General features: G+C 38.9%; 3 protein-coding genes across 10 annotated transcripts; all 3 read left to right on the top strand.

The window, feature by feature from the left end:
* The first annotated feature begins 187 nt into the window (after window positions 1–187).
* Window positions 188–10,544, top strand: LOC18023643 (ubiquinol oxidase 1b, mitochondrial). Of its 3 annotated transcripts, XM_024159331.1 has the most exons (8): window positions 188–375; window positions 2,273–2,274; window positions 3,392–3,608; window positions 3,722–3,760; window positions 9,140–9,229; window positions 9,734–9,754; window positions 9,904–10,392; window positions 10,485–10,544. In XM_024159331.1, exons 1-8 carry the CDS (start codon window positions 268–270, stop codon window positions 10,542–10,544), a joined length of 1,026 nt encoding a protein of 341 aa, XP_024015099.1. In that variant the 5' UTR covers window positions 188–267. The 3 variants fall into 3 exon arrangements, with proteins under 3 accessions (XP_024015099.1, XP_006406182.1, XP_006406180.2); XM_006406119.2 differs by lacking the exons at window positions 3,392–3,608; window positions 3,722–3,760; window positions 9,140–9,229; ... (1 more) ...; window positions 9,904–10,392; window positions 10,485–10,544 and adding exons at window positions 775–902; window positions 1,015–1,426; window positions 1,577–1,675; window positions 1,820–2,044; window positions 2,396–3,034 and having other exon boundaries at window positions 191–693; window positions 2,134–2,295; XM_006406117.2 differs by lacking the exons at window positions 188–375; window positions 2,273–2,274 and having other exon boundaries at window positions 3,196–3,608.
* A 1,076-nt stretch (window positions 10,545–11,620) lies between these two features.
* LOC18023198 (ubiquinol oxidase 1a, mitochondrial) lies at window positions 11,621–13,704 on the top strand. Its single transcript, XM_006406116.2, has 4 exons — window positions 11,621–12,157; window positions 12,256–12,384; window positions 12,719–13,207; window positions 13,289–13,704. Exons 1-4 carry the CDS (start codon window positions 11,762–11,764, stop codon window positions 13,346–13,348), a joined length of 1,074 nt encoding a protein of 357 aa, XP_006406179.1. The 5' UTR covers window positions 11,621–11,761; the 3' UTR covers window positions 13,349–13,704.
* A 5,067-nt stretch (window positions 13,705–18,771) lies between these two features.
* LOC18023197 (protein TIME FOR COFFEE) lies at window positions 18,772–25,198 on the top strand. 6 transcript variants are annotated; one of them, XM_024159189.1, is made up of 13 exons: window positions 18,772–19,031; window positions 19,113–19,643; window positions 19,744–19,940; window positions 20,049–20,349; window positions 20,445–20,796; window positions 20,881–20,917; window positions 21,015–21,107; window positions 21,276–21,498; window positions 21,590–21,656; window positions 21,749–21,815; window positions 21,902–22,231; window positions 22,347–24,795; window positions 24,883–25,198. In XM_024159189.1, the coding sequence occupies exons 1-13, from the start codon at window positions 18,932–18,934 to the stop codon at window positions 24,960–24,962; spliced, it is 4,827 nt and encodes a 1,608-aa protein (XP_024014957.1). In that variant the 5' UTR covers window positions 18,772–18,931; the 3' UTR covers window positions 24,963–25,198. The 6 variants fall into 6 exon arrangements, with proteins under 6 accessions (XP_024014957.1, XP_024014956.1, XP_024014955.1 ...); XM_024159188.1 differs by having other exon boundaries at window positions 21,273–21,498; XM_024159187.1 differs by having other exon boundaries at window positions 20,878–20,917.
* Window positions 25,199–27,426: the final 2,228 nt, after the last annotated feature.

Raw genomic sequence — 27,426 nt, 5'->3', positions numbered from 1 at the left:
TAGGATACGAAGCCCCAACTTATACCGAATTTCTGTTTTCGCCCCTAAACTTAATTCTGGAGCTTATAACTCTAAAGGCCCAATATGGGCCTATGCGGGCTATAATTTGGGCGACCCGACCCGTCACACCAACTTAAACCCTCTAAACCGGCACTGTTCTTGTTGAAGATCTAAACCCTTTGCTTTTTCTCTCTAAATCCCTAACTCCTCAATTTTGGGGTTTTACATTTCCTTATCTGAAAAAGTCTCACTCTCTCTGAACTCGAAATGATCACTACAGTACTTCGCCGATCTTGCCTTGATTCTTCAAGGCGGACTCTCGCCGCCTCTCTGACCTCAATTAATGCGGCTCTATTTCACCATCTTACTCCGGCCGCCGCGAGAGTCTCCGATCAATCCGCGATTGGCTCCTCCGATGTCAAGCCTGGCTTCGCCTTCCCTCCTCCTCCGACGAGTACGTTTGGTGTTAAAGCGAGGGAATTTCACTTTCATTCTGGACCGTCGGAGTTCAGATCGTCGATGGTTTCTCCTGCCGGGTTTGCGATATCTGAGAGTAGTGACAGAGGAATTGGAGATTCGGAGAGTGTTGGTAGCAGCAGCGCTGACGGGCTCGCTATATCTGAGCTTGGAATATCTCCGGAGATTGTTAAAGCTTTGAAGAGTAAGGGTATTGAGAAACTCTTTCCTATTCAGGTATGTTGTGAGATCAAATTGATTTTATACAGCTTCCGTATTCATGTTCTTGAATTTTGATTTGTGTTTGTGGTTGAATAGAAAGCTGTGCTGGAGCCAGCTATGCAAGGTCGGGATATGATCGGTCGTGCAAGGACTGGAACAGGAAAGACGCTTGCTTTTGGGATTCCGATCATTGACAAAATCATCAAATTCAATGCTAAACACGGGTTTGTTAACTTCCTGGATTTTCTACTTTGTGTATACAGTCTCTAACGATCATCTGAGGTCTACATTTCTGGTTAGTTTACTGATTTTCTTGTACTTCTTATGATGTGATAGACGTGGGAGGAATCCTCTCTGCTTGGTTTTGGCCCCGACAAGGGAGCTTGCTCGCCAGGTTGAGAAAGAGTTTAGGGAATCTGCTCCAAGCTTGGATACTATATGTGTTTATGGAGGTACACCGATTGGACAGCAAATGAGGCAGCTTGACTATGGTGTTGATGTGGCCGTTGGAACTCCAGGTCGTATCATTGATCTGATTAAGCGAGGAGCTCTAAATCTATCAGAGGTTCAGTTCGTTGTTCTGGATGAAGCTGATCAGATGCTTCAAGTTGGATTTGCTGAGGATGTCGAAGTTATATTGGAAAGGTTGCCTGAGAAGCGTCAGAGTATGATGTTTTCTGCAACAATGCCGAGTTGGATTAGATCACTCACGAAAAAGTACCTGAATGATCCTTTGACAATTGATCTTGTGAGTAAATCTCATACATGCTTTTGTTTGTTTCTGAAACTGCTCACAAGATTGATCTTGGGTTTAGCAGAGTTGTGAATGAGGTTACATTTTCTTTAGTGAATGATGTAATTATATGTTATCTTTGCCTAACTGTGATGTGTCGTATAGGTTGGAGATTCTGATCAGAAGCTAGCAGATGGAATTACGACGTATTCTATCATGGCAGAATCGTATGGAAGAGCATCCATTATTGGTCCTCTTGTAACGGTATGCTTTCTTTACTTCACTTGTAATTGATATGAGAGAGATAAGTATTATTCAGTAACAGAGTAGTTTATTTGTGTTTTTTTTTTTAGTTGTCAGTTGTGTATCAGTGTGTGGCAAGAGTTTATAATATCGTTTCTTCTGCAGGAGCATGCTAAAGGAGGAAAATGCATTGTTTTTACCCAAACAAAACGGGATGCTGATCGTCTTGCATATGGATTGGCGAGAAGCTTCAAATGCGAAGCTTTACACGGTGACATATCCCAGAGTCAGAGGGAAAGAACACTAGCTGGTTTCCGGGATGGACATTTCAATATTCTTGTTGCGACTGATGTTGCTGCTCGTGGACTTGATGTACCTAATGTCGATTTGGTGAGTCAAAACTACGCTAGTATATCTCTAAACAAGTTTTGTTCTCGTCTTATGAAAACTCATCTTTTTCATCTTGTGGGTTTGAATAGATAATTCATTATGAGCTTCCGAACAACACAGAGACATTTGTTCACCGAACGGGTCGAACAGGCCGAGCTGGAAAGAAAGGAAGTGCTATTCTCATCCATGGTCCAGAACAATCCAGGGCTGTAAAAATAATTGAGAGAGAAGTCGGGCTCCGGTTCACTGAGGTTAATATGAGCTGTGAATCTTCAACTACTATGTTTCTTTTTGTTGAATGCTTGGAGTAACAGTTTTTTTTTTTAAATTCGTAATGGTTTTTGAATTCAGCTCCCTAGAATTGCTGTGGAACGTGAAGGTGGAAGCTTGTTTGAAGGAATAGGTGCTCGATCTGGTGAATCCTTTGGGGGAGGCAGGAGAGATCGTGGTTCAAGCTTTGGTGGTCGTTCAGGTAGTGGTGGGGGTAGTGGCCGTTATTCTGGTGGTTCAGACCGGTCATCTGGTTGGGGGAGCTTCGGTTCAGACCGTTCTTCTGGTTTCGGGGGCTTTGGTTCGGATCGTTCTTCTCAGTCAAGCGGAAGGAGCGGCTTTGGTGGTCGTTCAGACGATTATGGTAGCAGCGGTGGCCGTTCAGGCGGATCAAGCAACCGATATTCCGGTGGTTCAGACCGTTCTTCAGGATTTGGAGGATTTGGTGGTTCGGATCGCTCTAGTCAGTCAGGAGGAAGGAGCAGCTTTGGTGGCTTTGGCTCAAACGATGGTAAAAGGTCTTACTAAGAAAGTTGAGCTAGTAGATTATTAAGGGATACGAAGGGAGACGAGCTATATATATATAAATGAAATCTGTAGTTATGTAATGAAAATCAAACATACTTTCTTTTTTAAGTATCATCATTGTTTCATACGAGTTTGAGTATCTGCGACTCCGTTTCTGTTTATGCGAATAAATCAAGGAAAACTGCAAAATAACGTCTGTTGCGGATTTGGTTTGTAAAAAGTCTCCATTTCGTGTGCTACAAGTCTTTTAGTCAAATCGTAGACGATTTTTTCGTTTTGTATAAAAAAATGATGCTACACTTCCGTAATTGCTATAAATAGATAGCACTTGAGAGAAGTTATAAAATGCCAGCTAAAAAGAAAAACACTTTGTGAAAGTATTTCCATTGTTTACATCGATCTTTGAATCTACACAATGATGATGAGTCGCTGTGGAGCCAAGGTGGTAATGGCAATGGCTGGACCAAAGCTCTTCTCTAGCAGCGCCCTAGTCCGTCGTGCCGTGTCTCACATCCATATTCTTCAGCCTAGCATTGCTCCGACGGCGAGAAATGTAAGGATTCCGGCGATCGGAGGCGTGAGAGATTTCAGCAAGATGACATTTGAGAAGAAGAAAACGACGGAGAATCAATCGGAGAAAGGAACAAAAGGTGGAGAGGCTGATCAAGGCAACAAAGGAGAGCAGTTAATCGTTAGTTATTGGGGCGTGAAGCCTATGAAAATCACCAAAGATGATGGAACTGAATGGAAATGGAGTTGCTTTCGGGTATATGGCATTTTTTATAATTGGTTTGTATTGTTACTCTTGCTCCATTTTATATGTACAATTGTGTGTGTGATTTGATTTTTTTTTTTTTTGTGTGTGTGGAATAATGGTAGCCATGGGAGACGTATAAAGCAGATCTGAGTATAGATTTTGTAAGACCGCGAAAATTCGATTGAAATCACGAATAAAAAATAGCAATACTATAAACGATACGTTAAGGTAAGAGATTAAAACGAGAGTTTGAAAACCGATTGAAAACAGACGAAAACACGGAGTCGAGATATGATCTCTTTCCTTAACTCAATAAATCACATGTAATGTGTGACGGTTTGTTGCAATTTTTGAATCCCAGGATACAACCGTGATGAGACTATTACGCAACACCCGTAATAGAATCTGTGAACTAAAATACTACGCTATAACTCTCGAGACACTTACGATATTAAGACGAGAGGGATTTGCTGTGTGTTTGGAGTATTCGAAAATTCGATTCTTAATTCGATGATCTAGAATGAGAGAAGAGAGCGTCTATTTATACTGGAAGGTTCAGCTTGATCCCCAAGGAATAAGCTTTTGCGAAAAAGAATATTACGAGATATTCTTCTATTTCCGCGAGTAAAAGGATTCGGAAATCTTCCGTTATTTTCGGAAATCTTCCGTTATTATCTGGACGCAATCTTTTATTTCAATATGCAAAAAATATTTCGCAGGAACTAAGAAGCCCACGACCCACACCCAGCTATATAGAGCCCAAGAGCCCTAAGAGCCAATTAAAAAATGCAACGAGCAACGAGCCCGAGCCCGAGCCTGAGCCCGGCACCGGCACCGGCACCGGCGACGGCGACGGCGGCGGCGGCGGCGGCGGCGGCAGCGCGCGTAGGTGTTTTTGCATAATGCCCTTTTACTTCCACAATGTTGTTGACCCTTATTGTGACAAGGTCATATTTATACAAGAGATTTTTCTCATTTGTGAGCAATGTGGGACAAATACACTTCCACTAAACTTCTACTTTTAGTTATAGCCAATAAGAACATTTCATTTCCATAGGCTCAAACCCAAATCTCAAATGAATTTATAAGGCTCATTTGCTTATTAAACTTCATTTCTTATTCACACACAAACTCAATATTACAAGTCCAAATGCTTATTAATATTGGGTTCCAACAATCCCCCACATGAATAGAAATGACTTTATACATATGCAGACTCGATAGACTATGCAGATTAGACTCAAATTAGACTACTGACTCGACAGACGGATTTTTCGAGAGTATAAGCGAAAACTAACTGTGTCTGAGGAAGTAGCGTTTTTCAGCCTTGAACTACTCATTGTTAATATCTGTCGGATTTACTCTCCAGGAAGTGAACATGATGTCTTGAACCACCCGGATTTTGGTGTAAACCAAATCAACAGATACAACCCAGCTTTGTCTTCTCATAGCATTCAGTTCTTTATTGTGTTCATTGTGGCCTTGAACGTGCCTGGTTTATCATGAGTGAACTTGGAGAGTATAGCCTTGTCTTCGTTCTCCTAGAAACGGCCTCATTTCACACTCACTAGGTGATTGCCAAGTACCTGTCACATACACAGAAAGTATCCTGTTATACTCTATATACATGTATATGAAGGCTATGGTCTTATCTCATTAAAAGCCATAAAGTTTAACCTTACATAATTACAAGAAGCACTGTTTATCATCATGGAAATTGAGCATTTTTCAGTGCTTTTCTCAGATTCTGTTTGATTTAGTTGTCCCTTTGAACCAACCTCTTGGGATCTCCAATCGCGTAGGTGGGGTTTCCATCAAACATCCTCTTTCGTGATAGGCAATAAGCCCATTCCCTTAGATGATTTAATGATTTGATCTCGCGGCAAGCTTTTGGTGAACGGATCCGCTAAATTTTCCGCTGACTTGATGTAATCAACCGTGAGTACACCACTTAAGATCAGATGCCTAATGGTCTTATGTCGTCTTCGTATGTGACGAGACTTGCCATTATACAGATTATTCAGTGCCCGAGAAATAACCGACTGACTATCACAGTGTACACGTAATGCTGGCACTGGTTTTTCCCACATCGGGATATCTTCCAGGAAGTTCCGAAGCCACTCTGCTTCTTCGGCTGCTTTGTCTAAAGCTATGAACTCTGACTCCATGGTTGATCGGGCCAGGAGTGTCTGTTTGGAAGATTTCCAGGATACTGCTGCTCCAGCGAGTGTGAAGACATATCCACTTGTGGATTTGGAATTTCTAGAATCTGAAATCCAATTGGCATCACTATACCCTTCTAACACTTCTGGTTCTTTACCAAAGTGTAGCCCATAACTCTTAGTGTATCGCAAATAGTTCAACACTCTAGTTATTGCTTTCCAATGAGTATGACCTGGATTACTTGTGTAGCGACTTAACACGTTTACCGCATGCGCTAGATCGGGTCTTGTACAATTGGTCAAGTACATCAGACTTCTAATTACCCGTGCATACTCCACCTGTGATACTGGTTCACCTGTGTTCTTGGTTAGGTGAACTTGCATATCCATTGGAGTTTTTGCGGTTCCATTCGAGTAGGTCTTAAACCTCTCTAGGATCTTTTCTTCATAGTGATCTTGAGACAGAGTAATTCCATCTGAAGTTCGAATGATCTTAATCCCAAGAATGACATCTGCAAGTCCCATGTCTTTCATGTCAAATTTTCCATTGAGCATGTTCTTGGTTTGTTGAATGATAGCTTTGTTACTGCCAATAATCAGCATGTCATCTACATACAAACATAGTAAGATGTATCCGTTTGGAGTACATTTGTAGTAGATGCATTTAGCACATTCGTTAATGCTGAAACCATTTGACATCATCACATTGTCAAACTTTCCGTGCCATTGTTTTGGAGCTTGTTTCAGTCCATACAATGATTTCACGAGTCTACACACTTTGTGCTCTTGACCCTTAACCTCAAAACCTTCGGGTTGTTTCATGTATATTTCTTCTTCTAAATCACCATTTAGAAAGGCAGTTTTAACATTTATCTGATGGATTTCCAAGCCTCGCAAGGCTGCTACACCAATCAATATTCTGATCGAAGTTATTCTCGTAACTGGAGAATATGTGTCAAAGAAATCTAGACCTTCTTTTTGTCTGAATCCTTGCACCACAAGGCGTGCCTTGTACTTATCTATAGAACCATCAGCTTTCAGCTTGGTCTTGAAGATCCATTTACACCCTAGTGCTTTGAGCCCTTGAGGTAAGTCAGTTATCTCATAGGTATGATTCTGCATTATAGAACTCATATCACTATTGACAGCATCCTTCCAATAAGGAGCTTCTGGTGTAGACATGGCTTCTGTGTAAGATCTCGGTTCATTCTCGACAAGAAATACCATCATGAAATCTTCACCAAAAGTTTTTTCCTTACGAGCTCTTTTGCTTCGTCTAGGTTCATCTTCAACCTGTTCTACTTCCATCTCATTTACAGAAGTAGTCACATCTCTTTCTTCACGAGTGCGTTTAGTAGTTTGCTTATCCCTATATGGAAATATGTGTTCAAAGAAAAAAGCATTCTTTGATTCCATGATAGTATTCACTTGGACGTCTGATACATCTGACTTATGTACCAGAAATCGATAAGCACTACTATTGTGAACATATCCGATAAAGATACAATCCACAGTCTTAGGTCCAATTGTGACCTTCTTTGGAGGTGGCACTGCGACTTTTGCTAAGCACCCCCACACTTTCAGGTATTTGTACGAAGGTACATTACCTTTCCAAAGTTCATACGGTGTTTTCCCAGTTACCTTATGAGGTATTTTGTTGAGGATATAATTTGTGGTGAGCAGTGCTTCCCCCCACAGATTCTGGGGTGTCCCGGATTCCTGCAACATTGCATTCATCATCTCCTTCAGAGTTCGGTTCTTTCTTTCCGTAACTCCATTGGATTCAGGTGAATAGGGGGCTGTAGTTTGATGGATGATTCCGTTTATCTGGCAAAACTCCTTGAAAGGTCCATCATATTCTCCACCCCTATCACTTCTGACCATTTTGATGGTCTTTGCCAGTTGCTTTTCAACTTCGAGTTTGTACTCTTTGAATTTGTCCAAGACTTCATCTTTACTACGCAGCAAATACACGTAACAGTACCTTGTACAATCATCAATGAAAGTCACAAAATACTTTTTACCACCTCTTGATGGTAGATATTTTAAATCGCACAGATATTACCAATAGGTATTCTTAGAACTCGAAAATAGGTGTTCCCAGAATCGTCTTTTGATGACGTTCTTAAATCCTAACACGTTTTGCGGGCCTGTCTAAGACTGCCGCATAAACCGTTTCAGAAGATTCGTCTTTAACAGATCAAAAGTTCTACGAAATAGCTAAGAAACTTACGCAGACACTTTGTAGATCGATTTTAAAAACTCGTTTTCTCAAAAACCGTTTATAAGAACTGTTTCGCAAAATTCAATCCGATTCAAGCGATAAGCAGGAAGCGGATTTATTGAGTTAAGATTGTAAGACCGCGAAAATCCAATTGAAATCACGAATATAAAATAGCAATATTACAAACGATACGTTAAGGTAAGAGATTAAAACGAGAGTTTGAAAACCGATTGAAAACAGACGAAAACACGGAGTCGAGATATGATCTCTTTTCTTAACTCAATAAATCGCATGTAATGTGTGACAGTTTGTTGCGATTTTTGAATCCCAGGATACAACCGTGATGAGACTATTACGCAACACTCGTAATAGAATCTGCGAACTAAAATACTACGCTATAACTCTCGAGACACTTACGATATTAAGACGAGAGGGATTTGCTGTGTGTTTGGATTATTTGAAAATTCGATTCTTAATTCGATGATCTAGAATGAGAGAAGAGGGCGTCTATTTATACTGGAAGGTTCAGCTTGATCCGCAAGGAATAAGCTTTTGCGAAAAGGAATATTACGAGATATCCTTTTATTTCCGCGAGTAAAAGGATTCGGAAATCTTCCGTTATTATCTGGACGCAATCTTTTATTTCCTAAGATTTATTCTTTCAATATGCAAAAAATATTTCGCAGGAACTAAGAAGCCCACGACCCACACCCAGCTATATAGAGCCCAAGAGCCCTAAGAGCCAATTAAAAAATGCAACGAGCAACGAGCCCGAGCCCGAGCCCGAGCCCGAGCCCGAGCCCGGCACCGGCACCAGCACCGGCACCGGCACCGGCACCGGCACCAGCGACGGCGACGGCGGCGGCGGCGCGCGTAGGTGTTTTGCATAATGCCCTTTTACTTCCACAATGCTGTTGACCCTTATTGTGAGAAGATCATATTTATACAAGAGATTTTTCTCCTTTGTGAGCAATGTGGGACAGATACACTTCCACTAAACTTCCACTTTTAGTTATAGCCAATAGGAACATTTCATTTCCATAGGCTCAAACCCAAATCTCAAATGAATTTATAAGGCTCATTTGCTTATTAAACTTCATTTCTTATTCACACACAAACTCAATATTACAAGTCCAAATGCTTATTAATATTAGGTTCCAACAGATTTGAAAAAGCACCATGTTCCATCGACTTTACCGGATAAATTAGCTTATTGGACGGTTAAGGCTCTTCGTTGGCCTACCGTTTCAAATGTTAATTTTGCGTTTGTTTTTCCTTTTACACGAAAAAAGTCCCATTCAAATTTAAAATTTTCAGTTTTCAAGTAACATTTTGCTCAACATAAACTTAAGCGCTAATTATACAAACAAAATGGCCAAATGGAATTTTAAGCAAGGGAAACATTCACACTTTCATTAAGATTGCTGAAAAATTGATGAATGGATTATGGAGATTAGAGAAGAAGATTATTCCACTCATTCCTCTGCAATTTTAGTAGATGAACATTTTCCTTTTATATATATATATATATATATATATATTTAACTCTTTTTTAGCAGAAAAGTGGAATTCTTTTTCAACTACTTATAGTCTTATATTGAAAATGGTAAAATTTCAGCTAAATCAAATTCGCTTGTTTATTCCTCTAAAAATACAACCACTTGAACCCAAAATTTTCCCTTTAAGTGCAGCGGTTTTGTGTTCAGAATCAACAAATTTGTTTTTTTATTTTGTAAAACACAAAAAAGTTTCTGGATTTATATTTTATAGTAACAAGTAAACAGAAATACAAACAAAAACTCGTCATTTACCATTTCTCCATCTACATTAGTTCCCATATTCACCATGATACAAGAATCCTGAAAAATTATCAAATATTGTTGTAGACTAATTTTTGCCAAACGATTGTCTAACGCAGAGGCGGTACGGATGCCAAGCGATGATGCTAGAAACGGTAGCAGCGGTTCCAGGAATGGTCGGTGGAATGTTGGTACACTGCAAATCTCTCCGGCGATTCGAACAAAGCGGCGGTTGGATCAAAGCCCTTTTAGAAGAAGCAGAGAACGAGAGGATGCACTTGATGACATTCATGGAAGTCGCTAAACCAAATTGGTACGAACGTGCCCTCGTGATCGCCGTGCAAGGCGTTTTCTTCAACGCTTATTTCCTCGGATACCTAATCTCGCCGAAGTTCGCACACCGTATGGTTGGATACCTTGAGGAAGAAGCAATCCACTCTTACTCTGAGTTCCTCAAGAAACTCGATAACGGTAACATCGAGAACGTTCCTGCTCCGGCCATAGCTATCGATTACTGGAGGCTCGAAGCAGACGCGACGCTTCGTGATGTTGTCATGGTGGTTCGTGCTGATGAAGCTCACCACCGTGACGTTAACCATTATGCTTCCGTAAGTGTTTTTGGTTATATTTTGATTATGTGAAGTTATATATATTTATATAGAGATGAAGAATTTAAAACCCTAATAGATGGTTGAAACAGGATATTCACTATCAAGGTTGTGAGGTGAAAGAAGCTCCAGCTCTAATTGGGTATTACTGATGTGATTCACTCTCATTTTGAATCACAAGAGCTTTCTAGTTTTACATTTGGCGCTCAGATCAATACGGTCCAGTTTTTGTTTTATTGGTTCCTAAATGGGCTTAATGGCTTTAATTTTAACCCTAATTGGACCAGAAAGTAAGCTTTATTTGTGCTTGTAGCTTGATAAATTATGCTCTTTTTGTGGGAGTCATAAAAAAATGTTTTTATTTCATTTTATTTGATGCTATTAATAAACAAGTGTTTGTACATTGGCCTTACACATAGACAGGTTGTAAAACTTTACAATCACAAATCATTATTTGACAAAATTAGTTTGTACATTGACTTTTCCAGTTTACATACAAAAAAGGTTTATTTGCTCATGACACAATAACTTGCCACCCTTAAAAATTCAGTTTTTTCAGTCTAGTAAAATTTAATATTTGAACTATCATTTACATGATCTAAAACTGGAAAGATTTTTCTGTTTCTGTGATAAGGTAATTTCAAATAAATCTGTTCAAAAGAACTTAATATTACAAAAAATTGAATAAATATTGATTTTTAACAAATTACTTCTACTTTTTAAGAAAAAGCTCATCTACTATTTTTGTTTTCAATATGTCCAATTTAAATTTTTGAAAGAATGCTAATTTTCCGTTTATTTTATTTTCCCCCGTGAGAAAATGATAAAAACAACCTTTTCTTCTTCTATCTTTTGGACAAAGTGATAAAAACCACCTAAACGCCTAATAATACCCACACGATAAACATTAAATTCGACCAATAAGATTTTAGCTCTTGGCCACCACGCAAGAATCTTCCAGCTTCCCATAACTGCTTGGTCTCCACGAGAAATCTACACCGCCTTTCTAAATTTACAGATATACCCTCAGTCAAAGCAAAGTAGTACCCAAAGTCTCTCTCATGTCCTCAAGGGCAATACCGTCATTCTAAATATACCCAACACCAGAAAGGCAGAAAACTGTTATACCCTGATTACCACGTGGCGCTATCTCCTTAGCAATACGTAAAGGATTTCGATCGCAGACCGTTCGTTTTTCCTGGTATATATATAAGCCCTGCTCGAGACCTTTCATAAACCAGCGTGTGAAACGCATAAGACGACAAAGTTAACCAAAAAAGAAAAAGATTTCTCCTACAATCTTCCTAAATTCTTGGATTATTATTTTGATAATTTCGCTTTTCATTCTGTTCATCTTTGCTTCTGCATCATGATGATGAGTCGCGGTGGAGCCAAGGTGGCCTCGTCGCTAATGAAAGCCGCTGGACCACGGTTGTTCTCGACCGGCACTGCGATCCGTCCGGTTTCGTCTCTCGAAGCTTTATCGGCGAGCCGTCTTTTGAAACCTCCGGTTGATTCCGGCGTGAGCGGGAGTGCTTGGATCTGGAGCAGAGCTCCGGGTTTCGGAGGCGTGCGATTCGCTAGCACGGTTACTCTCGGAGAAAAACAGGAGACGGAGGCGAATCCGAAAAAGACGGAGAACGAATCCGTCGGCGGAGACGCTGGAGGTAACAAGGGAGAGAAAGGAATCGATAGCTATTGGGGTGTTGAACCGAATAAGATTACTAAAGAAGACGGCACTGAATGGAAGTGGAACTGTTTCAGGGTAATGTTCTTATACAGAGTTTCGTTAACTCTTCGTTAATCTGTGAGTGTATTCGTGTAATCGTGTGTTTAATTGGAATTTTCTTCGTATAATCTCAGCCATGGGAGACGTATAAAGCTGATCTGACGATAGATCTGTCAAAGCATCATGTACCAACGACGTTTCTTGACAGATTAGCTTATTGGACTGTCAAATCTCTCCGATGGCCTACCGATATCTTCTTCCAGGTACAGCTTCTTCTTCTTCCCCTGACCACATCTTCCATGGAATTATCCCTTTCCATTTCACTAAATTGCATTTCCATTTTCGGAAATGGAAACTTCCAAATCTGATGTCGTCATTGATTGCGTGTAACCTTAAATATTTTATTTAATTCTCTTTATTTGGCAACTTGTCAATTTGTATTTCTTATTGCCCACTCTGTTCGTGCTCATAATTATTGCAATCTGTTATGTCCACTTGTTGCTCAAAATATGCAAAGAGTTTTGATCATCATGCGATCAATGACTCGTTAAAGCCAATAAGAAATGCTCTGTACTGATTGTGCCATTGTCAACGCAGAGGCGATATGGATGCAGAGCTATGATGCTGGAAACTGTAGCAGCAGTGCCCGGAATGGTCGGAGGAATGTTGCTTCACTGCAAATCTCTCCGGAGGTTTGAGCAAAGCGGAGGATGGATCAAAGCTCTTCTCGAGGAAGCAGAGAACGAGAGGATGCATCTCATGACATTCATGGAGGTAGCGAAACCCAAATGGTACGAGAGAGCTCTCGTGATCACTGTTCAAGGCGTTTTCTTCAACGCTTATTTCCTCGGATACCTAATCTCCCCGAAATTCGCTCACCGTATGGTTGGTTACCTTGAAGAAGAAGCAATCCATTCGTACACTGAGTTCCTCAAGGAACTCGACAAAGGTAACATCGAGAACGTTCCTGCTCCCGCCATTGCCATTGATTACTGGAGGCTCCCTGCCGATGCAACACTTCGTGATGTCGTCATGGTTGTTCGTGCCGACGAGGCTCATCACCGTGACGTTAACCATTTTGCATCCGTAAGTGTGTTGTTCTCTTCTTTGTTAAATGAAAAAAAAAACTAACTTTTCTTTTACTGATGAACATTGTTTACTCTGCAGGATATTCATTATCAAGGTCGTGAACTAAAGGAAGCTCCAGCTCCAATTGGGTATCATTGATTTCGATTGTATCTCGTTGAATAAGAAGAGAGCTTATTTGCTGAAGTTTTAAACTCTTTTCTAAAGAAATTTGAGAAAAAAAAAATGAAGTCTATGTCTCTTCTTCTTCGCTTGTATATATAGATCATATCTCTACTCGAGCCATACTTTGAAAACTGGTTCCTTGAATGTTATATTTGCTACTAATATTCTGTTTTTTCCTTGAAAGCAATGTGTACTTTCCCTTATTTTTTCTGTTTATGGGCTTTTGGGCTTTTTTGTTTTCGATTTATAATTTTTCGGCCTGCAATTTAGTTTATTCGTTTGTAACGTTATAGAAAGAGGATGATAATTTATTGAAGAAAATTCTGTTACTACTATACTTAGGGCATCATTATCCTTGATACCCCAAATGAGTTTCTTAATAATATTTTATTACTAAACATGGATTAAGAAACATTCTTAAGAAAATTAATGGTTTTAATGGTGCATTGCTAAAACCGTATTGGGTTTCTTATAAAAAAAAACTTTTTGAATAAATATGTTTTATTTATGACAAATATAATTATTTGATAACAACATTCATAACATTAAGAAAAAGAAGAAATTTAGTGTGGATTGAATATTCCTGATGTAGATGAGAGGAGGATGCGTCGATGAAATTTGGTTCTTCGTCGAGGAGAAAAACATCGGATGTATCGATGAAACTGTGTAAAACAAAGAGAGAGAATTGACAAATAAAACTTTTATTTATTTTTATTTGTTAAACCAATACTTTTATGTCATGTTGCAATAAGAAACACTTTTATTTGTTCCCAAATAAGGATCCCTTTATACTCATTTTCTTATTTTTTTGTTTTTTTAATTGTTTAAAAAATCAAGTGAGTTATTGCGATAATGATGCTCTTACTTTCCCATACCATGTAACATGATGGCCTTCTTGTCATAATCCTAATTCCTAATCTCCATCTTTAAAACACTCAACATAAAATTTGACTTTCAATCTAAAGGTTATAATTAATAATTAAAAATTCTAATTAAATATATGATCGACATTCTTAGGACGTTTAGATTGCTGCTACTAGAACTTTTTTTCTTTCTCTCTTTACGCATGAAAACACAATAAAAAGAGAGAACCCAGTGGATCCTTTATTTATGGCATGGGTCTTTATTTTCTTTCCGGGCCCCCAACCCTTTCAAATATAAAGTAAAAAAAGAAGTAAAAAAAAAAACATTATTCAAATAAAATTAAAATAACAAGAAGAAAACAGTCAATTATATAATCGAGAACTTTAATCAAATAAATATTATAATTGGGGTGATTATGTGTACTTAACCACTTTCTTTCAAACGTATCAGAGACTCTCTCTAATGCCACATTTTAATTATTTATATATAGATGTGTCCACTAAAATAATGGTACCTATCATGGCCATTCTTTTCCATCTAATACTATCTATCATGGCGAGTTTAGGTCAAAATAATAGCAATCGTAATTACCAATAAACTTTTTTTTCTCCAACAGCAAAATGGTAGGAGCAATAGCAAAGGGCTGCCACATACCTCTTCCCTCGTCAATTATCAAAACACAACAATAAATTATATATAATAGTAAATATTGGTATAAAATATTTTGAATATTTTGACTTTTCTATGTCTAAATAGCGCGAATTATATGTATAGATAAATAACAAATACGTCCTAATCAGTTGCCTAGCCTCTATCCATCAACTGTTTCTAATATAAAGTAATGTTTTATACTTCAACGATTAATCTAGTCCCACAGTATAAAATATTACTATTTTGCGGCATTGTGTACTTTCCTGCATTTTCTAGATTTGAATGATACGATTTTAATAAAGAAGAAACAGTCATGGTGCCATGTTCGCTGAATATTATTTTAAATGCCTCTATGATATCCAATAATATATTAAAACTATGATACGATTCAATTAACAATATTATATAGTTTATTATAAAAATAATTGAATACAAAGAGCTCGCAATTTTCGATATGTCTTAGTGCGTTAATGAAGGGATTTTTTTAAATATATCCAAGTATCTTCGCATACGACAAGGCATAAAAAATACAAGCATAATTTAGTATTGTTTTTTTTAAATATTAAAACTATTAAATAGGTTTAGTTGTTAAAATAAAAAATACAAGCACAATTTAGTATTGTTTTTTTTAAATATTAAAACTATTAAATAGGTTTAGTTGTTAAAAACAATTAAGTAACCTTCCGAAATTTTAGCCTAAAGAAAATAATCGCTTTATGTAATGTATATTGTCTGGAGAAAAATTTTCCTCTGACGGCTAGGGTTAAACGAACGATCAAAACAGTTGCCACGTTGGCAAATAACAATAACTCCAAAAACACCACGTGTCAATTTAACTTGTCATTATTAGACTTAATAGTAAGTATTTTCTACCTGATATTTTTATATATTAGTAGTCATCAGTGAGTTATTTTAAGAAAAAAAAACATTTTCGGTTCCTTCATCGACGAGTTAATTTTTTTCTTTTTGAATATTCATGAGTTTGTGAATATTATTAAGAGAAAAGAAATCGAAAGAAACCCGACAAATTCATTTGGCGGGACTCAACACTCCGACGTGGCATTTTCAGTGCTTTATATTAATTTAATATTTTTCAACTGTAAAGGAATCTAGGTGACCGCTCATCGACGAGATAACGTAATCTCACCACTCTCAACCTGACACGTAATCTGTAAACGCGGCTGTTACATATACCATCTATGAAAGGCCGTGATATTAGCTTTTCTCTTTTAACTCTTTCCTTGATTGTATCTATTGAGATATTTAAGTAAGAGAGAAGATCGAGGGCAACGAATTAAGAGAGAGCGTTTCTCCACGTGTCGCGATTGAAAACAACCACGTGGAATCTGTCTGAAACTACGTGGATTTCGTCGGAATTGATTCTGCACGCGCTTCGTAGCGCGTAAATGTTTTGTTATTAAATATGTGAATCTACTGTTTTAGTCTAGTTACTCCACTGTTATTAACTCTTTTTTTTCACTGTTGTTAATTACGAGTTATGAATCCTGACCATTGACCGAAAACTTGTTGGTGTTTCAATTACAAAATCTAATATTTCCGTGGGCCCCAGTCCACGTCAATGTCACACATCGCATATTTAAAAACCTAAAAAGCTAAGATTTAATAATGATTAAACATCGATTAAAAACATTTGAAAATCACGTTATTGGATTGTGAAGTTAAAAGTAGAAATCCTACCGTATTTTCTAGTTTCCTTTTTATCCCCCACGGACGATTTGCTGTACTCGTATATTTTAGGAGATGACGTTTTGGACCATGTCAGAATATGAAAATAGTGGAAGCAGCTATATAATACACCTTTTTGTTTAGTATGCTAAATACGAAATCTCAAATAGTAAAATACCAGGCGCAAAAAGGTAAAATACCAAAATATAATATATTCTACATACCAAAATGAAAATAGAGAAACAAGCCAACACTTGGGTATTTTCTTTTGGTAACATGCCAACTCGTAATTAGTTACATTTTATTTTTAAAATTCTAGAGAAAATGATTTAAAACAGTGAAAGAAATTAAAATGTGAAACGAGCGGTGACAAATAAAATAAAAAAAATAGAGAAACAAGCCAACACTTGGGTATTTTCTTTTGGTAACATGCCAACTCGTAATTAGTTACATTTTATTTTTAAAATTCTAGAGAAAATGATTTAAAACAGTGAAAGAAATTAAAATGTGAAACGAGCGGTGACAAATAAAATAAAAAAAATACTCCTATACAAGTGAAGAGGAGCAATTCCACATTGGCAGCTAAATAAGGGGCCCACACTTCTCGGAAGTTCCGTGACCGCGACTTGAGTGAAGAAGGCCCCACATGCATTTCCCTCACTTCTCATCTGAACCGTCGAGTGTTTCTAAAATGAACGGTTCAGATCAACCGGTCGGGTGCCAACTCATCACCTTTTTAGTTTTTTTACGGGATGACGCTTTCTGCCAAGTCATAGAGGAAATAATAAATCAGAAAATATCTAACGGCTGAGTGAGCATTTCGCTATTAGCAGCAAATGCTATCAGCCGTCGATTCGTAATTAATGAGTTGAATTATATTTTAGATTGCTGTGGGCCCTGCTTCCTTACTTTAATTGTTTTGCTCCTCTTCTCTAATAGAGTTAAAAAAAATCTTGTTATATCCATAAATAACTATGTATTTATTATTTCTAGATATTTACAGTAATTACCATTTGACTAAGCTGTCCATCTAACCTAGGAATTGTGTATGATGTATATGTTTCTTCTCAACTAGATTTGAGTATATCTGATAATAAGTTGGAATTATTTTCCTTTTATTATCAGATTCCAAGAATTTTAAAGTTGGAAAGATAAAAACTTAAAGTCGTAACTTTTTCAAACACTTCTTTAGCATCTATATTCGGAGGGAAAATAGGTAAACAGTATATAAATCAATAAACTAAGTAGCACAAAATAATTTTAAATTAATCGTAAAGTATAAAAAATAAGTACTGCCGAATAAACTATTAGCCATTTGATTTATTTGTTAAAACAAAAATCAAATGGGGCAAAGAAGAGAGGGTGAGAAGTGGAACCTGATATAAATTAATTTTACCGGTTGGCTCGGTGTGTGTTGGTGGTCACAAAGATTCCATTCTGATCGTCAGATTACCTTTACCAAGGTCTTTGTTTACCGGTAGTAGCCGGTCATACATCTTATCAGGACACATTTTGAAATTAAAATAATTAAAATAATATCATCTTTGTGCGTGTATATGTCAGTATTTTGTTTTCTTTTCACACGAGTCATCGCGATTAGTGGACAACAGTACACTACCCCAGGAGCCTTTTAACAAATATTTAATGCATTATATATTTAATTATTTTAAATTAAATATTATTATCTTTTGTTTGAGACTTTCAATATATATATATATATTATTGTTTCTTTATAAGTTTTTTTATCAAAAACTTATAGACATAACAAAGTCAATATAATATTGGTAGCGATAATATGCACGGAAGCGTGTGATGTCAAAATTTTGACACGTGGCAACTTAATGTTTAATAACTGGTAACAGCACAAATAATTTTTTCACATGAATCCGACTCGGAAATCGTATTAATAAAATTGAAATTAAATGTTTAACAAACAAATTAAAAAATAAATAGTTTTTGGTGTGAGTCCCACATAGGATGCTGACTATTATTATTAAAATAATAAAAGAATACGTTTTTGCTAATAAAATTTTTCGGTGGTAAAATAAACAATAAAAGAGGAAATATCGGTTATTGATGTGAGATCTCAATAATGGAGGGCCAAGATCTTGTCACGCTGGTATATAGAGCATCGGGACCGTTGGATGCATACACACCGACGGTGAAGATTAGGAAAAGGTTTTACGGCAGGAGATATGAGCCGTGGATTTATTCGCTACTGCTTTTATGAGGAGCACAAATAAAGGAGATAATGGGAAGCAAGTAGAGAGATAGAAAAAAAGAGAGAGAGAGAGAGAAGGAGAGGAGAGAGGTGCGATTAGGAGGAAAAAGAGAAGGAAGCGGAAGCAAATAGAGAAGATGGATAGAAATAGAGAAGCTAGAAGAGTACCTATGGCGGCTGCCGGAAATGGCTTGTCACGGCGGAGGCATAGAGCCGGAAGTTTCAGAGATTCTCCAGGTTTTTATCTCTTGATTTATTCATTTTCCTTCAGATCTGGGAGAAACTCGTTTGATTTTGATTGTTTTTTTTCTGTTTCAGAGGACGACGGTCCGGTGGAGCTACCGGAGTCGGCGAGGCTGAGAGATCGAGGAGGGAGTACGAAGAAGGATCGAGATCGGGAACGTGATAGAGACAGGGAGAGGGAAAGAGAAAGGGATATAAGGGAGAGAGATCGGCTAAATAGCCGGAGCAAAAGGAGAAGAGGAGAACGGTTAATGATGGTTCACGGTAATTTAGACGACGGTGGTGACGACAGCTCCGAGGAGAGTGTCAACGACGATGAAGAATTTGACGACGGAGGAGGCGTAGGACCACCGTCTTCGTTGAAGATGCTTCCACCGACGAGCAATATCTCCGCCGCTTCCTTTTCATCGTCCCTCTCAAATCATCACAACGCTAGCGGTAATCTCCACCACCACCACCATAACCACCACCAGAGGAAGAACTTCCCTCCAGCATCAAAAGTTTTCAGATCGCCTCCTTCTCCGGCGCCGGTATCACCTCTCGTTTCCTCTTGGAAGGCCGCGGATGAGATGATCGGTGTATCGGTTCCTAGAAAAGCTCGGTCAGGTAGAGAGGTGGAAATTACAGTATGAACGTATTTCTCGCGGATCAAAATATCTTTTCACAGGTCTTCTAATTTCTTCTTCTTCATTTTCTGTTTTCACAGCTTGTACAAAGAGACCGCATGAATCATGGGCTTCAAGTGCAACCGGCGGCGGCGTTTTTGTTTCCGGAGAGCAAATCCACCGGCAAGTATCATCGACGTCACCAGCTAGAGTTAGTCCGGCTTCCATTTTAGCGTCTCCGTCTCCTCCAGCTCCTACATCTCCATCTTCATCTAGCGTTTCAGTCAGGAAAAAGATGGTCAGTTTCCTCAGAATTCACTCAAATCTCCCTCTTCTTCTTCTTCCTCTCCAATCTCCATCTCTTTTGTTTTTTTTGACCAAAGAAATTTTTGTTTCTGATCTGAAGCCGTCGGGGACAAAACACAAGCCGCTCCCGCCGAAGTCATCGTCGTGCAAGCTATCATCTCCGGTGGCTGTTCAAGACGAGATCGAGATCGAGATTGCAGAAGTGTTATACGGCATGATGAGGATGCCTCTGGCTACATCGAAACAAGAATCCGCCGGTAACGATTTGGTCGAAGCAGGCTCGAAACCGACGGTAGAAGTCAAATCCAGAGTATCTTCACCGATCTCCAATTCCCAGACTGTTCTTCACTCTTCCATCACTCTAGCTGCGAATTCGAGCTCTTCTAATGTCTCTGCCATCGGTAAGTCACTCTCCATTAACAACGATCTGTTTTGATTTGCTTCCTTTGTTTTTTTTTTGAATGCTCACTTTATCTTTTATCTTCCCTTTTTCCAGCTCCTAAAAGAAAGAAGCCGAGGCATGTCAAATACGACGACGAGAACAGTTCTAGTTTACCGTCACGCGTCGCTGCAATTTCGTCAAACGTCAAATCCGAAGCCGAAGCTCCTTCGAAAAGTCAAGCTCCGTTCGGTGATCAGCTGAAGAGATCAGGCTCCGGCGAAGAGAACAGCTCCGTATTGGAATCGACCAATCCACAGCCGAGAGATAGCAACGCTTCGTTAGATTCGAGATCGTCTGACAAGAAAGAAAGTAATCTTTCGAAAGAGGAAACAAAATTGCCGAAAGTGGAACCTTCTTCAGGATTTAGATCCGATGGTGACGGAGCTACCATTTTAGGAGCTAAATCGTAAGCATACATTTTATACATTTTTTTGGATATTTTCCTAATATTGGTACTCAGAAGAATTTTTTTTTTTTAATCATGCAGAAGTTCGCCGGAGAAGGAGAAGTTTGAGATAGATCTGATGGTAAGTCACATTTTTTCTTCTTGTTTTTAATTCTAATATTTTTTTGGTCATTTTTAAAATCTTATCCTAAATTTTTTTTCTTATAATAATCGGTTAGGCGCCACCGCCGGTTAGATCGTCGTCGGAGAGAGGCGGTGAGATGGAATGTGTGGCAGCAGAAGCTAAACCTAAAGTCACGGAAGTGGAAACGGTGAGTGGGGCCTACTTTTGTTTGGTTACATTGTGATAATTGGTGATATTCATCATTACTTTTCATTTTCTTCTTTTTTGGCTCTCTTTTCTTATCTTGTTCCTTTTTTTTTATTTGGTCCCTTTTTTAAAAATTCTCTCCCCGTGTCACTTATGCATGTTGAAGCAGGAAGCAAAGCCTCTGCAAATGGAAGATGGAGGTGATGCGAAGATTCTTGAGTCTGAAGAGAAGAAGAGACCTAGATCGGTGGCAGAAGCTGAAACTCAAAAGTCAGAGAGGAATTGTGAACTCAAACTCGACTTGGATAAATCTGATCATGTGGCTGTAATTAACAAGCATCATGTTCAGAAACAGCCACCGCAACAACAACTATCTGTTCCCGAGAAAACAGGTAATTAATAAGCCTTTTCATCTTTCTTGAGTTTCCTTCTTTTTACTAGTTTCGGTCTTTTTTAATTTTAAATTTTTCTGAATTTTTCCAGCTCAACCTGGCCCTTTGCCGCTACATATGTCAATGCCTGGGTGGCCTGGTGGCCTAACTACAATGGGGTATGCTTTTGGTTATTTTAGCAAGTGAAACTTTGTGAAGTCTGTTCTTTTTTCCCCCGCTTGGACTAATTGGAAACTCTGTGATGAAACAGATACATGCCATCTACACAAGGTGTTGTCCCTACGGATAGTAGTTCCTTATCATCTGCGGCAATGCAGGTAATTTTGATTTAATTAGTGTTGTGCGTTTCAAAGAATCCTCTCTACCTTTTTTTTTTACTGATCTTAATTTTGATCTTGTGCAGCCTCCTCCGCATTTACTTTTTAATCAACCGAGGCCAAAGAGATGTGCAACACACTGCTATATCGCTCGGAATATTCAATCTCATCAGCAATTCACAAAGATGAATCCTTTCTGGCCTGCTGCAGCAGGATCGGCTCCATTGTATGGGGCCAAGGCCTGTAATCTTAGCCTCATGCCTCCCACAGAATTGCAAGGGACAGTTTTGGGAAGAAGCTCCAACCCTATTCCAGATAAGAACTCTCAATCTACTTCCAAAAGCTCAGATACCGCTCAGAGAAATCAAATATTGCTCCAACAAGCTCTGCCTCCAGGAGCAGCTAACAACATCATGGTTAGTTTTTTTTTTTTTGTCATCTCTAAACATGCTTCTCATATCAAGCTTTTGTCGTCCTTATTGCGTGCTGATTGTTCTTATATATTTTTTTTCTTTGTTTCTTTCATTGTAGCATGCTCCGACATTCATTTTCCCCGTGGGCCAACAGCCTCACGCAGCTGCTACAATAGCTGCCGCATCTGTCAGGCCTCCTAATAGTGGCAACACAGCTTCTTCTGGTGCGACAGCTTCTTCTAACTCGGTGAATGGTTCTGCAACAGCTACTCCAGCTGGTGCCCCAACAATGACCTTCAGTTATCCGGGCATGCCAGGCAATGAAACGCAATACCTGGCCATCTTGCAGAATAATGGCTATCCATTTCCAGTCCCGGCACATGTTGGTGCACCACCTGCTTATAGAGGAGCTCCTGGGCAGCCAATACCATTTTTTAATGGTTCCTTCTATTCCTCCCAAATGATCCAGCCACCACATCTTCAGCCACAAAAGCAGCAACAGCAGCAACAGCAGCAGCAGCATGCCGCTCAAATGCTCCAGGGCCATGCTCCAAGCAATCAGAATGGAAGTGTTTCCACTGGTTCCTCGGCAGCACAGAAGCATCTGCAGAACCAACAGCTGAGGCCACCGATCAGTCACGGGAATTCCCAAGGCTTTCCAGCTCACAAAGTTCAATCTCAGCCTTTGAGTTTCCAGCAGAGGCAGCAACCTAGAGAAAATGCGACTCAACATAGCGAGACTGTAGGAGAAGAAAGCCCATCAACCGCTGATAGCCGGGCTCCTCGTTCCAATGTTGCCTATGGTCAGAATTATGGTATGCAGATGCAACCAACCAACTTGGGTTTGATGAGCTCAGCAGCCTCAGGTGGTGGGGTGGTCGCATCTCCAAGCAATCATGGTGAAAAGAAATCACAGCAGCAGGTTTCAAAGGCTGGTGTGGAATCGTTTCCGTCTCAGGGTTATGCTATGACCTTTGCGACATTCAACGGGGCTAATAGTGCTCCTTCCCTGAACATGTCATCAATTGCTCAGAATCACGCTATGTTCCACAGCATGCCAGAAGCAGCAAGGCAAGGTTATCAAATGATGGCAGCGAACGTTGCTGCTCAAGCAGCCCAACAGAAGATGACTTACAGTGCTCCTTCAGATGATGGAAAATCTGGGTCTAATGCTACTGCCAATGCGATGGAGGAACAAAGGAAGACAGGTGGAGGAGCAACAGGGAAAACGAGTGGTGTGAATGGTGGACAGTCTATTGCTTTCTCTAACAAACATGACTTAGCTGATGCATCTGTTTCTGCGGTAACGAGTGGTAGCATCGTTGATACATCCCGTTTGCTCAACCTTGGATCTGCTCTGCCACAGAGTTCCAGTTCAATGACGACTTCTCATCACCATCATCAACAACAACAACAGCAGCAGCAGCATTTGCAACAGCAGCAACACATGCAACGGAGTCAATCGCAGCAACCTTACACCACCATGTATCTCCAGAAGCAACAACGGTATGCAACTTCAGTCGCTGCTTCTGCTGCTAGAACCAAAGGTCCCGTGGCTAATAACGGGAGTGGTTTCCCTGATCACAATATCACCGTCTCTCCCGCTGGAACCGCTAAGTTTTCAAATTCCAATTCAGGGTTTCCTCAGAACCTTGTCCAGTCAAGCAGCAGTCAGGTGCAGTCTCCTCAGTGGAAAAACAATTCACCCAGGACGACAAACACTTCCCAAGCTCAGTCTCCTTCCATGCTGTCGCAATCTTCATCCGTTGCTGCTGCATCGTCGCTAAGAAACGTGTCGCATAAACAGCAAGGCCGTCCTCAGCAATCGCAGATATCTTTTGCAGCGAACTCAAAACCTATGGCTTCTGGTTCACCAATGCAGCAGGTGCAAGGAGGTAACAATAACCAGGCTCCGTCTCCACCGAGGTTAGTTGGGTCTCCTTCTACGTCTTCAGTCTCCAAAAACGCGAGCGGAAGCCCAAGAACAACTGCTTCGGCTTCATCAGCGGTGAACAAAGCTGGACAAGCTTGCTCTGCTACTCACTCATCATCTCAGCCGTCCAAGAACTTGCAGTCTGCATCAGCAGCTTCTTCCGCTGGTGGAAGGAACAACGGTCCTTCTGTTCTCGGAAACCCAACCACGAGCTCTGGTTCCAAGTCACAACAACAACAGCAACAGTTGCCAAAGCATGGGTTGCAGCCGCAAGCCCAGCTATTCTTTTCTAATCCCTACATGCAATCTCAACATCAACATCCACAGCAGCAGATGACCATCTCTCCTTCTGGTGGCTATTACATTCAAAGACATCAGCAACAGTCAGGCTCCGCAGCTGCTAGTGCTCCAGTCACGCTCTCCGGCTGCACCACGGGAACAATCACTGCCACTTCAGATCCAGCGAAAGCCATCGCTGCAGCAGCAGCCAGTAACATGAAAGGAGGAGGTGGTGGTGGTGGTGGTGGTATGGGAAAGACGCAGCAACATCAGCTGGTGCCTCCAGGGTTCCCGTATGTTCACGCGGTTCCCTCTGCGGTTCAAGTTAAGCCTGTAGATCAGAAGCAACAAGCGGGTGAGTGAAAAGACACTCCTAAGGCCATTTTTTGTTTAACTTATAAAAAAAAACACTCTGAATGGTTTGGCAAGTTCCGGTTTATAGCTTGTGCTGGCGAGATGAAAGAGAAAGACTTTGGAGTCGGAAGAAATAAGCCAACGGAACAAAACACTCACAAGGGATGACAAATTTTTTTGGAGTTGGGAAGTGCTTTTTAAAGCATTGTGTACAATTAGTGTTTATATTATTCTGACAGGAACCAACGGTTTCAATTCCAAGAAAAAAAAAACCAAAAAGAACCGGAAACCACTGAAGTTCTTAGTTCTAACTTTTTTTTTAAAAAATATTATTCATTCTTCTTGACGAGGTTTGAGTGTCTTTGGTAGTCAATTTAGTCAGGAACTTAACATGAGCTAGCAAACGTATGTGTTGGCCTATTCCGTGGGATCATTAGTTGATGGATTACGTAGTTAGTGTTTTTAGTGGAGTTTATAATGGAGAGCATGAAACAGTATGATGAATTTATTGTTCCTTCTATTTTTTGGCTTTCTTGGCTTTGATTGGTAACTTTGCGGGATTGCGGAATTGCGGAAAAAATTTTGCGGAATAGATTAAGCGATTTATAAGTCGCTTTTCTGCAAAAAATGACTTTTTCTTTGTATTTTTGTTAAGTCTGCGTTTTTGTGTATATTTTTTTATTATGTGGATTTTTGTTTATTGGAAAAAAATCTGCGAAATTGTGTTTAAAAACGCAATTCCACCATTCTACAGTTACCAAATGAGAGCCTGTTTGCGGTCAGAAAATTGACAAATTGTGGAAATTGAAATGATCTTCAAACAGATGGAGATGGTAAAGGCCCCACGCGTGCAAACTTTCTAAAATCTGTATACAACCTTTTGCCAAATTAGCACCTCTAGGTTTTATTTTTTACATTTTCCCTATTTCCTTTGTTCCTTTTGCAGTTTTTTTTAATATATATATTTTTAATGCAATTTTTTCTTTGTCCGTTTCTTTGATCAAAATCTACCACTCATAATGAAGGATTTTGGAGTTTTGAGGAAGTGGTATTAGAATTAGGCAAAGTTTGATGAAGAAGCGTCAGAATTTTGGTCAAAGCAATAGAGAAAGCCATTTGGGGGATTTGATTTCTTACTGTGCCGTACGATGATTTATATGATTGTATCTCATATAAGTGACAAGTAAAATCGAATATAAAATGCATGTAAACGTTGTAAAGGCACCGACAAAAATTAACGTATTTTCTGCGTCATGTGCGGATTTTATCTAATTTTATATTGACATAAATGTCAGTTTCTACAAAATATATTTGGTTTTACAACTAATGAATGAAAATGAATGAATATAATAAACGATTTCTTTCTTTTTTCTAATAAGGAATGTATCTATATCGTGAATCATGAAGTTAAATCTAGATATAATTATTAGAAATGTCTAACGGAACCAATCATTACTTTTTTTCCTTAACCATCTCAAGATTTTGGATTATCTGCTCTCTATATACTCCTATTGTCAAACTTTACAACTTTACAACTTTTTTTTTCTTCTTTACTCGTTCTCTTTTTCTTTTCTTTTGATTCTTGCTGTTTTCTCTTTTAATTTACTATTTTGTTTGGACACTATGACCGAGAGCCACAAAATCAAAAGTGTGGGTCCCGTGAGCTAATAATTAAAACGTATGGGGTTCAACTTCAAAATCTCGAAAAATGTAAGGGACCCACATGGCAAACTCCAAATGAGCCAGCGGTCCACTGTTAAACTTTGTGGGCTCAGACTTAATTAATATTTGTCTCGTGGTTTCTGGCCCAGTTACAGTATACCGAATATACCTTTTTATTTTAATGTGTGTATATCACAGAAAATCTCCGATTATAAAAATCTTTATATGACGACAAAAAAATAGTAAAAACAAAATCTTTATATGAGGGCAGTAACATTTCCTCCAATAAGGCAATATTTGTGTTTTTTTTTGCCACTACCAAAGAAAAACAATGATTTGTATTCATTAACAAATATCTAAGTTCTGTGACAATTTATTTCCTTGGTGGTTGAATTCAAATGTAATTTACGTAAAGACTTTAGGCAGTCATCAAATCGCAAATCTTGTGTTTGGCTGTGTTTATAGCTTTTAGCTTTGTTTTTATTATTTATCGTTTTTTTGGTACATTTATGTGTAATATCAATCTGCTGTTTTTTTTTTTTGACTGTGAGTCTGTGATCATCACCAACTTTTAGTCTATATATGCTACTTTTACATATTACAACATCATTGGCGTTAATTTCCTAACTTCAATTATAATAATGGCATTTGAACTAATGTATTTAGCATTTTTCTCATGAAACTATGGTAAATATTAGTTGTGATATCAACCGGAACATAGCCAAATTTTACCAATTGGATAACTTTTAAACAGACGCTTTCTTAAGAGTAGAATACCTAATTTCTGTTGTACATTATTCAATATCACTAAAAATTTTAAAAGTTGAACATGATTTTATTATCTAAACAACCTCTTACTCAATTTTTTTTAAAAGATTGTAAAAAAAAACAGTCACCAGTATAATCTACCTTGTCTAACAAAGAATAATATTTTTCTATCAGTTTGATCCAAATTTTACTTTGTGTAGGT

Source organism: Eutrema salsugineum, unplaced genomic scaffold (assembly GCF_000478725.1).
Source record: "Eutrema salsugineum unplaced genomic scaffold, Eutsalg1_0 scaffold_13, whole genome shotgun sequence".
Classification (NCBI taxonomy): Eukaryota; Viridiplantae; Streptophyta; class Magnoliopsida; order Brassicales; family Brassicaceae; genus Eutrema; species Eutrema salsugineum.
Note: the sequence above shows the minus strand (reverse complement) of the source record. Positions and strands in the feature narration are given on the sequence as shown.

Excerpts from the sequence above, each read along its gene's own strand:
- LOC18023643 (XM_006406119.2), top strand. The coding sequence starts at position 268 with ATGATCACTACAGTACTTCGCCGATCTTGCCTTGATTCTTCAAGGCGG. Across the intron at positions 694-774 it reads AGAAACTCTTTCCTATTCAG|AAAGCTGTGCTGGAGCCAGC; the intron begins GTATGTTGTGAG and ends GTGGTTGAATAG. Across the intron at positions 2,296-2,395 it reads TCGGGCTCCGGTTCACTGAG|CTCCCTAGAATTGCTGTGGA; the intron begins GTTAATATGAGC and ends TTTTGAATTCAG.
- LOC18023198 (XM_006406116.2), top strand. The coding sequence starts at position 11,762 with ATGATGATGAGTCGCGGTGGAGCCAAGGTGGCCTCGTCGCTAATGAAA. Across the intron at positions 12,158-12,255 it reads GGAAGTGGAACTGTTTCAGG|CCATGGGAGACGTATAAAGC; the intron begins GTAATGTTCTTA and ends GTATAATCTCAG. Across the intron at positions 12,385-12,718 it reads CTACCGATATCTTCTTCCAG|AGGCGATATGGATGCAGAGC; the intron begins GTACAGCTTCTT and ends TTGTCAACGCAG.
- LOC18023197 (XM_024159186.1), top strand. The coding sequence starts at position 18,932 with ATGGATAGAAATAGAGAAGCTAGAAGAGTACCTATGGCGGCTGCCGGA. Across the intron at positions 20,918-21,014 it reads AGTTTGAGATAGATCTGATG|GCGCCACCGCCGGTTAGATC; the intron begins GTAAGTCACATT and ends ATAATCGGTTAG. Across the intron at positions 22,232-22,346 it reads GAGCAGCTAACAACATCATG|CATGCTCCGACATTCATTTT; the intron begins GTTAGTTTTTTT and ends CTTTCATTGTAG.